Source organism: Musca autumnalis, unplaced genomic scaffold, assembly GCF_047663935.1.
Source record: "Musca autumnalis isolate F117 unplaced genomic scaffold, ASM4766393v1 scaffold_1, whole genome shotgun sequence".
Classification (NCBI taxonomy): Eukaryota; Metazoa; Arthropoda; class Insecta; order Diptera; family Muscidae; genus Musca; species Musca autumnalis.
Genome location: NW_027411644.1, coordinates 214,026,753 through 214,044,950, shown reverse-complemented (window position 1 = coordinate 214,044,950; position 18,198 = coordinate 214,026,753). Strand labels below are relative to the sequence as shown.

Here is an 18,198-nt window from a genome sequence, read left to right as displayed (position 1 = left end):
GTAGTAATTCCCATCCACAACTTTTTAATTGCACCCATCGTTAATGTCGTTTCGGAATATCAGGAGGTATATTTTTTCATCACTGGACAGATTTAAAGAGCTCTGCTGTATTAAGAATTTCGGCTAGCAGGTGTCAGTTCGTGGGTAAGCAATTATAAAGCCTAACTAAAATAACTTCCAGGCAGACATTCTAAAGTTACGCTGCCAACAGCATTAAAACCCGATACATTGAGGAATTGAAATCCCATCTACTAAATGACAATTATCAACTTAGTTAAGACCAGCAACAACACATTCACAAAATAACTGAACCTTAACCATGTGTAAATAAATTAGCTTTCTGGTGGTTCCAATATCAAAGCCACCTTGCACAATGAATCACTACGAGGGAAATGACAAACAACACTCAATTTAGCAAAGACCCTCACCATTGTATGTGTCGATGCCATGCTGTGGTAGTTGGCACTGCAACGATATCATAGACAGAATTTACCCGATTTAAATTATCCAAACAAACGGAACCTATAGAGCAAAATGAAAATAATTAAATTAAGCAACAAATCCAAAGGTGGAGTGCATAACCCACCTACTGGGGAAATGACAACACTCAATTTAGCAAAGATCCTCACCATGGCAAATGTCGATGTCATACGGTGGTAGATGGCATGATTCAAAGAAACGGAACCTATAGGGTAAAATGAAAATAATTAAATTAGTAAAGATCGACACCATCTTCACAACATAACTGAAGTGAATAACTGAAGGTTTCCGTGAGTCCAATAGCAAGGCCGCTACTGCTCTCAGGTAAGACAACTTCACATTTTCAATTGTGGTTAAGCATTTAAGGAGTGTATTTTCTACTTCTCTTCATGTACTATGTCCGAAAATGTGTTCGCTGATAACAAAATTAAATGCCAAATAAGTTCGAACTATTCTCATTCGAGGGTGTTTTGGTGAAATCCACCAATCAATGCAAAATCCAAAGGAGAAGTTGAAATCCCAACTACTGGGGAAAAGACATCACTGAATTTAGCAAAGATCCTCACCATCCCCGTCGATGCCATACGGTGGTAGTTGGTACTGTCATATTTAATTGGGGGATGGCGGAAAGAATGACAACGATATCATGGGTAGAATTAAACAATTTATTCGATTTAAATGATCCAAAGAAACGCCACCTATAGGGTAAAATTACAGTAATTAAATTAGTAAAGGCCAACATCGCCTTCAGAAAATAACTGAACCTTAACCATGTGTAAAAAAATTAGTTGGGTTTCAGATGGTTCCATTAGAAGGCCGCAATACTCAATGATTGGTTGGTCCCAGGCAAGACAACTTCACATTTCCAATGTTGGTAAGGCATCTGTATTCCTAACTTCTTTTTATGTACTACGTCCGAAAAGGTGTTCGCCGATAAAAAAGAAGTCCCAAATATGTTTGAACTATTATCATTGATATGAGAAAAGTAATCGGGAAAGCTTTTGGTGAATCCGATTGTTTTCAGAAAGATCCTCACCATTGCAAGCGTCGATGCCATACGACGGTATATTGCACTGTCACGTACAATTGAGGAGTAACTGAAGGAATGACAACGATATTATAGACAGAATTAACCACGTTATGTGAGTTTACCAGATTTAATTGATCCAAAGAAAGGCCGTCTGTAGGATAAAATGCCAATAATGAAATTAGTAAAGACCACCAACACCACAAGACCCAATATGACTTTTTAAAAGCAAAAGTCTTAAGAAATGTATGAATAATGTTCATTTCGGAGGGGACTTAGCCCCCCTAAAAACACCCTGCGTACATCCCTGGCGACGCGATATGCCTTTGTTGAAATGTGGGTTAGTAAGTGGTTTTTTGCTGGGTCGTGCAAAGATTTGAACAAATCGGGAGTTACTCTGCACACTAGTCATTTTAAATGGTGGCCTGAGGTGTATTACATCTTTAGGATATTATCTCAAGAAGTATGGGCTTGTCCCCGAAAAAAATATACCGTTGTAATAGGTTCGCTTGGGAAAAATGATTACTCCTATCAGAGGTTATCATGAGCACAATTTTAGCGGAAGATTTTGAAATTTTGTAAAGGAAGTACCCGAAAAAGACTGATTTGGCCCATCTTTGAACTTGATTTAAGTTTGGACAAAATTTTACGTGAGTGGACCATATCGGCTGATTCGGTCGATAGTTATCGTGCCAGTCAGACGGACAAGGCTTAATTGTCTGAGACGTATTTGGGGTTCAACAAGTAAAAAGGTATCAGTTGGCTTTGCCGACAGAGATATACCCTCAGCCTATGTTAATTAAAACTTTCATCTACAGACAAATCAAATGTATTTAGGGTCTTTTCAGAATTTTGTGGCCCTTTTTGGACATTTGAACTTGCCGAAAAATATGTGGATTAAGATTAAAGTCAAAAGTTTTGCGGAGTAGGTACTTAAAGGAATGACCGACATAGTCAATAATGGAAGTGGATCTTATTTTGGGAGTCATATCTTTTAGATATCTTTTAGACACAAATGTTGAACTTTTGTGGGGGAGGTACCCTAAGGAGAGGACCGATGTGGGTAATTTTAGAATTTAAACTAATTTTTAGGTGCCACCGTGGTGCAATGGTATGCACGCCCGCCTTGCACGCAGAAGGTCGGGGTTCGATTCCCCGACCAGGCAAAATCAAACATTTTTCAATGGTGGCAAAATACCCCTCAGTAATGTTGGCGACATTTCCTGAGTATTTCAGCCTTGAAAAACTTCTCCACAAGTAGTGTCTTAGGACACGCCGTTCGGACTCGGCGATAAACAGTAGGTCCCATATCATTGAGCTAAAATATGAATCGGGGTGCACTCATTCATATGAGAGAAGTCTCCCTTGTCCCGTATGGGATGTTGTGGAACAATGTTGTTTGTTTAAACTAATTTTGGACAAAATATTAGGAGATCCAACGTTTGGACCAAATTGATTACATACCATTTTTGTGATATTATATTTTAGTGATATTGGGGGGAAGCACCGGAAGTTTTGGACCGGTATTGCCCATCTTCGAACTTGAAACTAAGTTTGGACAAAATATGACAAAGGCTAAATTTTGGACCAAATAATGGAAATTGATAAGTTCGAGAGTTCTCGTGCTCTCCAGCCCCAACATATAGTACCATAGGGGTTTTTTACAACTTTCGGGCCGATTTCTCAAGAAGTAGGGACTTGCCCCTGAAAAAAGCTTTTACCGTCGTAATTGAGGCAACTAATGCAAGTTGCTTCAACAAAAATCAAAGTGATTCGAGAGTAGGTCTTAAAGTGAACTTATCCTTATGAAACTTTGTGTGGGTGGTACCCGAAGGAGTGGACAAATATAGTCTATATTCGAACCTGATCTATATCTGGTAGATATATTAGGATGTGTAAAGTATGGACCAAATCGGTCACTCCCTTCAAGAGTTATCGTGTACACAATTTTTCCGAACATTTTGTACCTTTTGTGGGGGAGGCACCTGGAAGAGTGGGCCGATATGGCTTATCTTGGAACTTATAATAAGTTTAGACAAAATATTACGAATGCCGAATCGGCAGATCCGTTCGAGAGTTATCTTGCGCTCCAACCACTACACACGGTGTCATAGGTTTTTTTTTTTTGCACTTTTCAGGGTATTTTCTCAGAAAGTATGGGCTTGCCCATGATGAAACTTGTGCCGTCGTATGGGGGGACAGTGAATACAAGTTGTTACAATAAAAATCAAAGGGATTCGAGAGCAGGTCCTAAACTGAACTTTTCCGAAATTTTGTGTGGGGGCTACCCGAAGTGGTGGACCGATTGAGTCCATATTGAAACCTCATCTATGTTTGGTAGAAAAATCACGATGTGCAAAGTATGGACAAAATCGGTTACTCTCTTCAAAAGTTATCGTGCGCACAAATTTTCCGAACATTTTCGATCTTTTGTGGGGGAGGTACCGGAAGGAGTGGACCGATATAACCCATCTTCGAACTTAAACTAAGTTTAGACAAAATACATATTACGAAAGCCAAACTTTGGACCAAATCGGTTGATCCGTTCGAGAGTTATCTTGCTATCTTGCTCCAGCCAGCAAGACAGACGGACAGACATGGCTAAATCAACTTTAAATTGTCTGAAACTGATTTCGTACATACTTGGGGTCTAAAACCATTATTTTGATGAGGCACATTTACCATCAGATTAAGTTGTTTATACCTAAAAACTGAAGTTATAAAAATTTCATAACAGATTAAACCAATGACATGTTTGTACCGAACGATTGTTGCGCGTTTGCCAGCTCTGCTAAGCGTCCTCTGCCCATCTCCCCCAAATTAGTTAATAGTTATGTCTTTATTGATTTATTTATGAGCTGCTATTTGAACAAATAAGATATCGTTGACGTTTTCCTTTTTTTCTTTTTATCAGATGTGGTGAATTATTATTTGCCTTCTTTTGTTTTTTTTTTTTTATTTAACCGACGTTACACACATTTGTCAACACTTAAATAAAATTTATTACTTTGACATGGTCCCCATGGTTTACTCCCACGACTGTCATGGCACATTGTGTTTAATGTGTCCCTAGCATCCCATCATCAACATATAGTTGATGGCATCCTTTTTTTGGAATTTTCTCAGAATTATCCCTTATTATTGAAGTTGGGCAAAGTGAAGATAGAGAAGAAAAGAAAAAGAGTGGAAAAGAAAGGGTATTACTGTGTGAGACAGAGTTTTGTTTAGTTTTGTAAAATTATTTATAAAATAGTGATATTGTGGCTTAGGACCCCAAACAAGAAGAACATGTTGAACTTTTGTGAGGAAGATAGTCAAAGCAGGACTATAAGTCCTTCAACGAAAATGGCGTAATTTGGGAAAAACGTCACAATGGGCAAAGTTTGGTCGAAATCGGTTATTCCTTCAAAAGTTATTACGGGCACACGACAAACAGATAGATGTACCGACGTACAAAGCTAGATCGACCACAAATTGTCCTTAATGGATAGGTCTTATCATATGTGAAATGTAAATCCATTATTTCAATGAGGAACATTTTTTATTGTATCCAAGTGTTTATACCCGCTTTTGCCATATGACTGAAGCGACATAAAAAAGTCTGTTGTTTCCCTCTCCATTAAGATGCATATCTGCGCCAAACAAAAAAAGAAATCCCCTACGAATTTAAAGAAAACGTGACTAAAATCCATAATAGGCTCTTTTAGATTTTAGATAAAAATGACTTCCACACAATTGAATCTTACTTAATGCAACTATTTGGGAGAAATGGAAATTCCCAACATAGTTCGGCTACCTTTAGATAATTTGCCACATAAATCATTATAATGCAACAAGAGAAGACCAAAAAAAAAAAAAAAAACAAAATACCCAACTAAATACTTGACTTAATTTCCATAATAAATCATACATATTGGGTTGGTGTCCTCCTCTGGAGCATTTCTTGTTTCCCCCCCCCCTTATACTTTATGGCTGAGATGGATAAGTGATCAATATAAGTCATTGATCAGCCAGCCGACCAATTGGTTGTGTACATTGTACAACACACACGCATTTTGACATTTTCAAGTGGTTCAATCAAAATTTCTTGTCGAACAAAATACCCTGCAAGTAGAGAGAGAGAGACTGCAGTTCAATTATAAAGGGAACAGAAAAGTAAAATGAAACATTTCTAATAATTTATTTAGAATAAAAAATAGAAGAAAAATCAATTTGATATTTAAGTGGATTCTTAGTAGTCTTAAATAAATAAAAAATTTATTTTTTTTCATAGCCAGCCATTCATTGTTCTTAGAAGTTTGTCCCAACAACACAAAAACGATAACAAATAAATAAACAATACAACGAAAACGGTTCATAATTTTCCCATGTCTTCAAATAGTTAAAAAGTATGTGAGAAGGAGGAAACTGGGGGGAAATGCACTGAGAAAAATTGATTGGTACAGCCTTTCAGTATGAGATAAATTCAAAATCAAAGTTGTTTATCGAAGAAATAGCTAATAAACAAGTACATAAAACAGAAACAATTAGATTTACTGAAAGCTATATACCTGCAGCGCAAGACTGTAAAAAAGAATTACAGATGTAGAGGACCTAACTGTCCTATGAAGATGCCACTAATTTTATAAATATTATTTTTTTATAATTTTCAAAACGATACTGATCTGAACGAAAATTCCCGGTCTTTTCAACGTTCACAATAACCTCCTATGTGTTTAAATGCAGGCGTTTGTGATTGAGGTATTATTCTAACGGACTGACAGATCTAATCAACAAAGTCTACTCGAAGATCCCCAATCCTTATATTTTACTAGAATCTATTGGGCACAGCTTTTGGAACTTATGGGCAATTACCTGGGAAGCGGTGGTATTTAGGTTTAGGTTTTAAGACGCGCGACTGCAATGTATGCAGTCGCTCCACTCGGAGACCAATGGTCCATTGTGTTCATCTTGTAAGTAGAAAAGAAAATATAGAATGAAAGGTCTGTTAAAAGTAGAAAAAGAGTTTTTTGTATTTGGTAAGTACTCAACCTGGAGACGGCAAACACCTTGAGAGCTTTCAGGCCGTCTTCTTCTTTTCCGTTTAACTTCTTGAGAAGCTTTGCGCCACTAGAGATTTCAGAAACACTGTCAAAACATGAAATGCTCCTTCCCAGACTCCACGTGACCTCTTGGGAGATTAAAACTTCTTTTGGTTCTTTTTCATGTTTTTGGTGACAAAATTCGTCAGGTTTTCTTCATTGCTTGTGAGCACAAGAGCCTAGAGAGCCTGTCACTCCAAGAACGCCTAAGCACGAGCGAAACCTTTTGGAGGCCTGTAGGAACCACCGCACAGTGGTCGCTGTCATTGGCCAAAATTAAAGAAATGAAAGTCTAATTTTTGGTACCAAATGTGTTCATATCTAATCCTAACATTCTAAATTTCTCTAAAATAAATTTGTTTTGGATTACTTCTTACTGCACTCTTTAAGAATAGCAGCAAAAAAGAAAAATGTTAAAAGGTTGGATTTCGAGGTGAATTTAGTGCAAAAGTTAGGTGAAAGTAAAATATTAATATCAAACTAAACGAACTCTATATTGACCAAATTTAATTCAAATATTTAAAAACAATGTATTAACTTAATTTTTATGCGGTTTTGGGTTTGTTAGTTCTTGGGATTCTTTATTGAATTCGTTGGCTGAAGAACTTTTGTAATGTCATTTCTTCAGTATAATTAAATTTCAAGTAAAGTTTTAGTTATGTTCCCCCTCTTTCCCCCCAACGACATTTTTTTTTAAAGATCAGTGGTAGTCTAAAGACTCTATTTTCAAGTTTTCAGCTGCGTCTTTGGAAATGGTACCCAAAATACTGAGGGCACCTTTCAGGGTGCTTTTATAATTTTTTCAAATGTGCATGTGATACATTTCAGCTTTTTAAATATATAGAAGAGACATTGTGCGGTTAAGTTATATGAAGGATACGTCAAAATGTGGTCCTCAATGTAAAATTTGATTGATTATTACGGCTAGAACCGTGAAAATAATATTGGGCGGAAAAGAATTATGAGGACAATATAAAAAGGGGGGGGGGGGCATTTCGGCCATTTTGAATTAATTAATTACATAAAACCTTCAAAATTCCGAAAATGGGGACCCTATCAAAACGTGGACCCCCATTCACAAATTTTTTGCAAGAAGGTTTTCTAAAACTAGGGAATACCAATAGCCAAAGTGTAGCCAATTTCATTGAAGGATGTTTTTAAGACCCCCAAAATGCCAGAAATCAGGTGGTACTGTTCTATGGGGATCATACCTAATGTTGGACCTATGTTGATTTTCTTTGCTTCTTTTTATTTGTGTTGCTAAACTAGCCTTTACTGAAATGTTCGTATTGATATCTGGTCAGAAAGTATTTTTGGCCCCTCTTCCCATACAAGCTCGAACACAGCGCACCGTTGACCTATATTGGCTTATACCCTGCCATCAATACTGCGTTGTCCACCATAACAATGCACATAGCTGTTGACCCTATTCCTTATTGATTGCCTATTACACATATTTTGGGTTTGCTGCATACAGGTATTTCTTCCATGTAGTGGATTAGGGTTACCAGCCCATGACCGGTCGTCAGAGCCTCGTTTGCCTGGAACAGAGGACACCAAGTCACAAGTGGAGGATTAGCTATGCAAACAAATATATTATTCTTATTCGCTTCACTCTTCCGATTGTCCTCCAAGCTTTCAGACCGTGGTGCTCAAGAATGAATCTAGAGAAATTATGTTGGCTGCGCTCATACTGAAAAATGGGAAAACTCAAATAATCGCAGAAGAACCTGTAGAGATCAATTGTGATGATTGTTGCCTATATAACAAACGTTAATAGCAGCTAAATCAATCAAACTCTGACGGCGGCCGGTTCTATGTTCCGGATTGACTCGGAGAAACCTTCGACTAGTGGCCGTCACCTCAACACTTATGTGTTTATGGTCGTTTATTTTTTCACCGTGAAAGGGGTACTTTACCCGGAATGCCTGCTCCGAGCTCTTTTAGGCCGTGGCGGGATAGAGAGGAACCCCGGGCTATATATCCCTTCCATTTGCCAGATACGCATCCACCACATGTGAACATCACTCAGATGTAGGGCTCGGGTGCTCTGGCCTTAGTCAAACTCTGGATTACTGCGATAGATATGTTGCTGCACCAGAACATCTCCCAGCGTGTATCCAACTTGGTCGTCAGAATACGAGACACGTCCACAGTCTCCCTAAAAAACAACAAACGCAGCATCTTACACCACAAATTGTTGTTCACCGCCCCTGAAATGCATCATCAAATGTCAACGAAATTGTGGATTTTATGATGGTCACCGCGATCATCAAATGTCAACGAAATTGTGGATTTTATGAGTCGGAAAACATGACGGTCACCGCGATCCAGGAAACAAAGCTCGCCGTCACCTGTAGCTTGCAAAGTTGTTATGATTATAACGTTTTGCGAAAGGATCGCAGGAAGTCCAGTACAGACTTATCTCGCTTTGGTATTCCGTTCTAAGTAATGACCTGAGGGTTACAGTTCTGGCAGAGCACGTTTGCACGGTGAACGAAGACGCTGCAACGAGGATAAGAGGATAAATAATGTACCCTGCAAACCCGTAATTTCCCTTGGCTCAGACCATTTTCCGATCATCGTCTCCGTAAAAAGACCACCCAACTGCATAACCTCTAACCACCGTACTTTTTTGAACCATGGAAAAACTGATTGGCAAGGGTTCAGTGTATTTGCCAATCACCGTTTCAGAGAGCTGTCCATTCCCTCAGCTGAGAGAATTTTCCGGGACATCATCACCTTTGCAACCGCTCACTACACACCTGCTGGTCGAATATCCGAAATCAGGCCAAATTTCTCAGCAGAGGTGATGCGACTAGCAAATGAACGTGATGAGAACTTATTCTTGAAGTCAACAGGCTAGTAGTTGAACACAACGAACGAAGCAATTCAACATTAGTACAGGATTTTAGTAAATTGAAGGCAACGGTTAGACTACTCTCGAATTCGGGAAAGAAGGATGATAGAACGATCGTTACTTCCAACGGCGTGTCAGTAACTGATCCGTAGAGGTGGCTTGTTATTTTAATCTGCAGTTTAAAGAGCATCCCGTGATTGATAGGGCGAAGAGGAGCGTATTACGCCGCACAGTGGTTCAGAAATCTATTTTCCTGGCCAAAACCTCCATTTTTTGTTGTCCGCGATTGTTAATTTCTTTATGGGATTCGATAGTAAACATATTGAAACTAAGGAAAACAAAAAATTAGATCAAAATATTGAAAGGTGTGGGCGTGCCGTGCTCCTAAAGAAGAAACATTTTTCCCAATTTTGGAAACTACGTAATTTTTGCAAATTTCGTGAGAAAGAAGTAGCTATTTCTCAGAAACTATAAGAGATATTAGGTTCATTTTTTTTTTTGTTAAGTAGGTAGGATTGTTGCCTTTAGCGTTTACACGAAGTGAGTTATTTTATATACCCATATATACTTTTGTACCCTTCCCGTTCCGTCCGTTTAATACTTCAATAGCTTTTTTACACAAATAGACATTTTTTAATATGTGAGTTTTTATAAGAGTTAAAAGAGTTGTATGAAAACCCAATGTGAATATTTTCAATTTTGGAAAAAATTAAATTTTTTGAAAAAAAAAAATTAAAAATAGTTTCCATTTTTTTAATTTTTTGTACTTTTTGTGATTTGTTTATTGGGGTTTGAACTTTTTCAAATAGTTAGAACATATGAAAAATTCAAAAACGCTAATATTTTGATGCAAAATATGAAAAAACACAAATTTTTAACATTGACCTTGAATTTATGAATGTGTCCGAAAGCTGAAAATGTATCTGTCGAAAAAAAAGAAGAAAGAAAAAAACGATTCTGAACCTCTGTTCGATGTATTGCTGCACTGATTCCGATCACTAACTACCCCAAGATATTGGATGTAACGTACGACAGTATGTTTAAATCGTTCGAGAAAGCCACAACTACATATTTGCGACAAGATCAGAAGTGTGAAATACTTTTCTTTTTTTGGGAATTTCTCTTACAGTCTCTTTGAAGCTAATTGAAGAAGATCGGTGGGCTAGGGTATCATAATAATCACTTAAGCCGAATGTTTGCATTTGTTGAGCATGTTTATACGAATATTGTATTTGCTTACAACAATTTTGTTTACAAACAACACCGGAGTAACAAAAGAAACAAGCCAAAATGGCAGGAAACAGACAGCGATGGAAGAGGAAGAACAAAAAAATAAAGATCTTGAACCACTAAACAAGAAATCAACACTCAACACACACACCCACACATGCACAAAATCGGCAAGAAAATTTTAAACATAAATGTTCGAATGTTTATAAGAAAATTTTACTGTTCGAAACAAAAATTTAATTAACAAAATATCCCGCACTCAGAGGCCATAAAGAAATCAAAGTTTTTTTTATAAATAAAGCTATTTTTGCTTGGCCTTTGTAAGGAGGAGAAAGAAGGAGGGAGGTCCGAACAAAAAAAAATGGAACAAAACGTGCATCTAATGAATTAACCCATTATGGCCATTTTTGGTTGATAGCCTCAAGTTGAACACTTAAATCCTATAAGTGCCATAAAATGAAAAAAGGTTGAGTAGTTTTATTTGTTATTGTTTTATTGAAGTATCCCCCACCACCACCACCCCCTATGAAGACTTAAAGTCATATTAATGAAGTTGTTATTTCTTGGAATAAATAAAAAAATGTACGAACATGAACAAATTTGTGCATAAACAAATTATTTTCAAATAAACAAATAACATTTTTTTTATTTTTGATTTGATACTATATGCGTCACGGGAAGAGATTCAATGTCCAGTCCACCATGAAAAAAGAATATACAAGAGTACGTTTGAATACAGGTGCATAGCTCCTTCCCTTGACACAGTGTTGCCAAAATGAATAATTTGTGACAAAAATCATTTTTCGAGAAAAGGATGAAGGTAGAGCTTTAAAATTTGGAAAAGATGTTGAACATACCACCACATCCCTGAAGGGACAAGGAAAGCGGTCTCCTCCTTAGGATACCTCCCCCACAAAAGTTCAAAATTTTTATTTAAGCGCAGTTTAGGATCTGTTCAAAGAACCTTTGGAATATTATACCGATGCAATTCTTTGTGGTCCTGTTTAAGCGATTTTCTGTCTTTTGTGGGCAAGTCCATGCTCCCTGACATCGTGGCCCAAAACCTCTAAGTTATACGGTGACCAACTGAAATGACTGGTGGGCACAAAATCTATCAAAAGAAATGAATACCAAAATAAGATCCACTTGCTAAATTGTCGACAAATTTCAAAAAGGGCTACAAAATCCGTAATTCGTAGATTCGATATTGTCAATAGATGGACTTTTCAATTTACACAGGCTGAGGGTATATACATATCTGTCGGCAAAGCATACTGATACTTTTTTACTTGTTAATAACCAAACTTCTGTAGTGCGATTCTCTAACTCATTTTTTGAGTTACCGACAAAAATCGGTAAAATTAAAACGCAAAATTATGAATGAACAGTTCAAATAAAAATTGACAACACTCTTGCTATCGGTAGAACTCTACGACTGCTTTTTATTCGTTGCTAACTTACCGAAAAACATCGGTAATTACCGAAATTATAAGCATTTTAATTTTACCGACAATTGTCGGTAACTACAAAAATGAGTTAGAGAATCGCACTACTGATTCATAGAGAACACGAAATATTAAATTACGTTAAACTAAGTTTGGAAGAAATTTTTGAAAAAGTTTTAAAGTTATCTTGCACACTACTCATTTAGTATGTGTCGGCAGGGTTTTTGGATATTCTGGGCCATTATCTCAGGATGTATGGACTTACTCCGGAAAAAAATTGTGCCGATAAGGTCTTATGAGTTTTAGCGTCTATGGAACAACTTAGGATATTTCTATCTATAGAAAATCTTAGGAGTTCATATGTCTATATCAGACCTCAAGAAATCACCAGCCTATGGAGGACCTCAAGAGGTCTTTTTTCTTTAGAGGTCTTCTGTCTGTAGAAGACTTCAAGACATTGAGGTATTTAATTCTATAGAAGACCCCAGGTACTCTTCTGTGTATTGAAGACTTACAGAGCTCTTCTGTACATGGAAGACCTCAAGAGGTTTTCTGCATTTAGAACAAGTAAAAAAGTATCAGTCGGCTTTGCCGACAGAGATATACCCTCAGCCTGTGTAAATTGAAACAGTTTTTTCCCAAAAAAAAAGGCGTATGAACAGAGAAAAATGTTGATTAGGATTAAAGTTCAAAAGTTTTGCGTAGGAGGTACTTAAAGGAATGGACCTACATAGACCATGGGGGTGCCATAGGGGGTTTTTACAACCTTCGGGCTGTTTTCTCAAGAAGTATGGACTTGCCCTCTGAAAAAACGTTTACCATCGTAATTGAGGCAGCGAACGTAAGTTGCTTCAACAAAAATAAAAAAAGTGATTCGACAGCAGGTCTTAAAGTGAACTTATCCGAAATTTTGTGTGGGGTTTTTTGAACTTTCAGGCTATTTTCTCAGGAAGTATGGACTTGCCCCTGATGAAACTTGTACCTTCGTATGGGGGACAGTGAATACAAGTTGCTACAACAAAAACCAAGGCGATTCGAGAGCAGGTCCTAAACTGAACATTTCCGAAATTTTGTGTGGGAGGTACCCGAAGGAGTTTAGCGATTGAGTCCATATTGGAAACTCATCTAAGTCTGGTAGAAGTTTTATGATGTGCAAAGTATGGACCAAATCGGTTACTCCCTTCAAGAGTTATCGTGGGCACAAATCTTCCGAACATTTTCGAACTTTTGTGGGTGAGGTACCGGAAGGAGTGGGCCGGTATAATCCATCTTCGAACTTTAACTAAGTTTGGACGAAATATTACGAAAGCCAAATTTTGGACCGAATCGGAAGATCCGTTCTGGAGTTATCTTGCGCTCCAACCACTACACACTGTGTCAAGGGATTTTTTGTAACTTTCAGGCTATTGTCTCAGGAAGTATGGACTTGCCCCCGATGAAACTTATAGCGTCGTATGGCGGCCAGGGACTAAAAGTTGCTACAACAAAAATCAAAGCGATTCGAAAGCAAGTCCTAAACTGAATTTGTTCGAAATTTTGTGTGGGAGGTACCCGAAGGAGTGCACCGATTGAGTCCATATTGAAACCTCATCTAAGTCTGGTAGAAATTTCACAATGTGCAAAGTATGGACCAAATCGGTTACTTCCTTTAGGAGTTATCGTGCGCACAAAATTTCCGAACATTTACGAACTTTTGTGGGGGAGGTACCGGAAGAAGTGGACCGATATAACCCATCTTCGAACTTAAACTAAGTTTGGACAAAATATTACGAAAGCCAAATTTTGGACATAATCTACTCCAAATTTCGTCCAAACATACTTGAAGTCTAAAACCATTATTTCGGTGAGGCACATTTTGCCCGTATGAAAGTGTATATACCCTCGTTAGCATAAATGCTGAGGGTATAAAATGAGATCCTCTGCCTATAGAGAACGTCAAGAGCTATTCTGCCCTTAAAATACCACAAGACGAATTTTGTTTATAGAACGCCTAAAAATATCTTCTGTCTATAAAATACCTCAAGATGTCTTCTGTCTATAGAGAGCCAAATGAGGTTTCTATAAGATACCCAATTTGTATTCTGGCTAAAGATGACCTCAAGAGGTCTTCTATCTAAAAATGTATTCAAGAAACCCCCAGTCTATAGAAGACTTCAAGTGTTATCCTGTCCAAAGGGAACCTCAAGACGTCTGTCTATTGATGACCTTATGCTGCGGATGCGGATGACTTTGAGATATTTCAGTCTACAGAAGACCTCACGAGATTTACTTTTTATAGAAGACCTCACAGGGACTTCTGTCTATAGAAGACCCCCAGGAGGTTTTCAGTCTTGAGAAGACCTCCCAGGAGGTCTTCTGTCTATAGAACACCTCAACAGGTCTTGTGCTAATGATATACTCAAGAAGTCCCCTATATATAGAGGTCCTCAAGAGCTCTTCTGCTTGTAGAATACCTTATGAGCTCTTCTGCCTATAGAAGTCCTCAAGAAGTCTTCTGCCTACATTACACCTCAGTCTTCTTCCTATGGAAGACCCCGAAAGTATTCCGCCTTTGAAAGACCTCACTACCAGAGCTCCGAATACTCGCTAGAATTCCACTTGCGAGTGAAACTCTTCTCGAATTCGAGCAAGTTGAGGGGCGAAATTTGCCCCTCCCCGACACTAAACAAGAACTTATCCCACCCCGAAATAAACTTGCCCCACAACCACCAAAAATATTGCACCCAAAACAAATTACCACCTCCCCCCAAATTTTCACTCGCGAGTGAATCGGAGCTCTGCTCACTACGTCTCCTGTCTCCAGACGACCTCAAAAATCTTCCGGCGATAGAAAACTTCAAGATGTCTTCTGTTTCTAGAAGACCTCAAAAAATTTTCTGTCTATAGGAAACATCAATATTTCTTCTGCCCATAGAAGACCTAAAGAGGTTTCTATCTATACAAGACCTCCAGAACACTTCCTCCTTTGGAAGATCTCAAGAGGTCTTCATGGAAAACCTTAAGGCCTACTGTCTATAGAAAACCTCATGATCTTTTTTCTACGGAGCACATTAAGAGGACTTCTGAATATAGAATGCCTAAAGAGGTCTACTGTCAATTGGTCTTCTGTTTATGGAAGACCTCACGAAGTCTCCTGTTTCCAGAAGACCTCAAAAAGTCTTCTGTCTATAGAAAACTTCAAGATATCGTTTGTCTTATAGAAGGCCTAAAGAGACCTTCTGCCTATAGTTCACCTTAAAAGGTGCTGATAGAAATCCTTCTTCGGCCTATAGAAAGCCTCACCAGGTCTTTTGATTATAGAAGAGCTTTAACGATTCTTCTGCATGTAGAAGACCTCAAGAGGTTTTATGCCCATAGGAAACCTCAAGCAGCAGGATGTCCTTGCGGCGCCTCTTATAATGGTATATTTTTTTTTTCGGGCCAAATTCATACTTCCTGAGAAAAGGGGCCAACAGCCATTAAATACATCTTACGGCAGCAACAAAAATGTCTGATAAGTGTCCAGTTTGGCCTTCGCACCTTGTAATTTCTGTCTAAACCTACACTAATTTCCAAGGAGGTCTGTATCGAACAACACCTTACGGTACATCCCTCACAAAATTTTTTAGTATTTGTGGTTCCCAGTAGTCAAAAAAAAATCTCCACCAAAAATTGTGGGCACAGGTCAATGTTTTGGTATTGCCCCTCATATAACGATACCTTCCAATATTCAGTATTTTAAGGATTTTATTCTCATTAACAGACCAAATTAGCTGTATTTAGACATTAGAGGTTCTCGGTGGTCAAACATCTTCTCCAACAATAATACCCCCACACTGCACCGCTCAATTTTGGGTATTTTGAGGATTTAAGCTTCATTTTCCTGGCATTTATCAGCATGAGTTATACCTAAAACCTAGACGTTAGTAGTTTTTAAGGTGATATTTGATACCATGGGGGCTCCAAGCACTCGCCTCGTCTGTCTAAGGGTCACAAACACAAGAACTCTTAAGGCCGCGGCACATACGGTCCGCTGAACGTCGTGTTACTACAACCATATGACAACTTCAAGAACAAAATTGGCATCACTTACACTTTTTTCATGTGGTTGTTGTTTATAACGCGTGACGCAACGAACAACGGACCGTATGTGCCGGGGCCATAACTGCGAGACTCTTCCCCATGCCCGCTAAACTATCCACTACTATTTATTTGATTAGGAGCTACCCAGTATTCTAAATGGGCATTGCGCTATTCTCAATAAGTGATCGCATCCTTCAGCAATCATTTATGCTTCCCCGAAGTTGGATTATTCCGTCAAAATGACCTTCTTTAATAGATAATGGACTGACTCCGAAGGCTGTATTTATTGTATTTTTTATTCTAGCAATTGATATGCTTGCTTTGGTTTGGTTCAGCCTCAAGAAGCGCAATTGTGATTGGAAAACAATAATAAAATTCAATATTTTTTAAATATTTCTATTTATTTTTTATATTAATTTTGTTTTATTTTTTAATTTATTTTTTATATAAATTTATATTTTCCTAAAACAACAATTTTAATAAATACCCCCACTGTTTTCTCTTTCCCTTTCAGATCAATAACATTGCAACGCTGTTTCGTCGACCGACACACACAAAACAGTAGCAACAACAGCGATTAATAAAACACAAAACGTGACACAAGGAAATCAAGCTGCTGTCACAAACAGTCAAACAAACAACCAACCAATTTTCAATTTACCTCAACCGCACCACCAGCAACGTGAAAAATCCTAAACTGTCATTCAACGCGAGCGGCAACACCTGCAATTGAAGTGACATAAAACAGTAGCAGAATAACGGTAACCACTTCCCAAAACTATCAAAAACACAATTGGCAGTTGATAATTTCACCTGGTCGTCACTTACACTATTTCATTCTGCTGCTGAGAGGATATAAATGTTGTTAAAGTTGTCAGCGCCATCTAACGTCAGAAACAAAACAACGAACGGATACAATTGATTGACAAGAAAATAAATATTTGCTCTCATTATTGTGTTTGTTTGTTGTTGCTGAACATTAAACAGAGTGGAAAAATCAAAATAACAACAACAACCACAAAATATATAAATGACCATTTATTCATTGGATTGAAAACAAAATCGAAAGCAACAAAGAAGCTTATTTTTTAAAGTTTAAACACAACAGCATCAGAGGCAACTACAGCTAGTATTGAGTCATTATCGGTCATCCGGCTTAAAAGTAAACGTATTTTTTCAACATTTTACGTTTCAAATTCCATCGACTGACACCCCTTTACTACCAACGCCAGCATCATCAGCATTATCCCCAACATACCACAACTATATTGGCAATCTTGTTCTTTTTCGTAACGACAACGAACGCCGTTCAATCAAAATTCTACAAAATTTTCACCATACAACACAGGTTTTTTGGAATCAACGATTTGTCAACATCATGATTGGACGTTTATTTCGGGCCCATGGGGAATTTTGTGCCTCCCATCCGTGGGAGGTTATTGTGGCATTGCTAACAGTGACCGCCTGTATGCTGACAGTTGATAAACAGCAATATTTTACAAGTGCCTCAACGACAGGTTCCGCTGCCACTGATGGTGGTGGCGGTGGGAGTGGGAGCGGTTTACCCACCTCATCATCGGCCACATCAAGTCGTTATAGACCATGCCACGGTTGGTCACAATCCTGTGATGGCCTAGAGGCTGAATACAATGCTGCCGATGTCATTGTCATGACAATTGTTCGCTGTGCCGCTGTCCTCTATTGTTACTATCAATTTTGCAGTCTACACAAATTGGGTTCCAAATATATTCTGGGTAAGTAGGTCACACACATGTGTCATGATGCACAAACTTGGACACACACATACATACATGCACATAAATTGTCTTGTATCCATTTCAAATAATAATTTAGTTGGGTGGCAGGATGAAGTGTCATGTTGTTAAATTTTCTGGGGTGACATGTCATTCCACTCTGCAATACATGTTATTGAGGCATAGTAAAACAAAAATTGAAAAAAAAAAAATTATAAAAAGGAATTTGAAAGGAGAAAGATGCTTCGTTCTTCTTAGA

The 18,198-nt window shown here is 38.0% G+C and overlaps 1 protein-coding gene across 9 annotated transcripts in view; it reads left to right on the top strand.

Annotated features, from left to right (window-relative positions):
• The window catches only part of Hmgcr (HMG coenzyme A reductase), a 161,756-nt gene that overhangs the window by 124,154 nt on the left and 19,404 nt on the right, over positions 1–18,198 (top strand). For all 9 annotated transcript variants that reach the window (XM_073960087.1, XM_073960080.1, XM_073960079.1 and 6 more), the window contains one exon: positions 16,700–17,939. In XM_073960087.1, coding sequence (XP_073816188.1) covers positions 17,564–17,939 — 376 coding nt within the window. In that variant the 5' untranslated portion in view covers positions 16,700–17,563. The remainder of the gene's footprint in view (positions 1–16,699; positions 17,940–18,198) is intronic.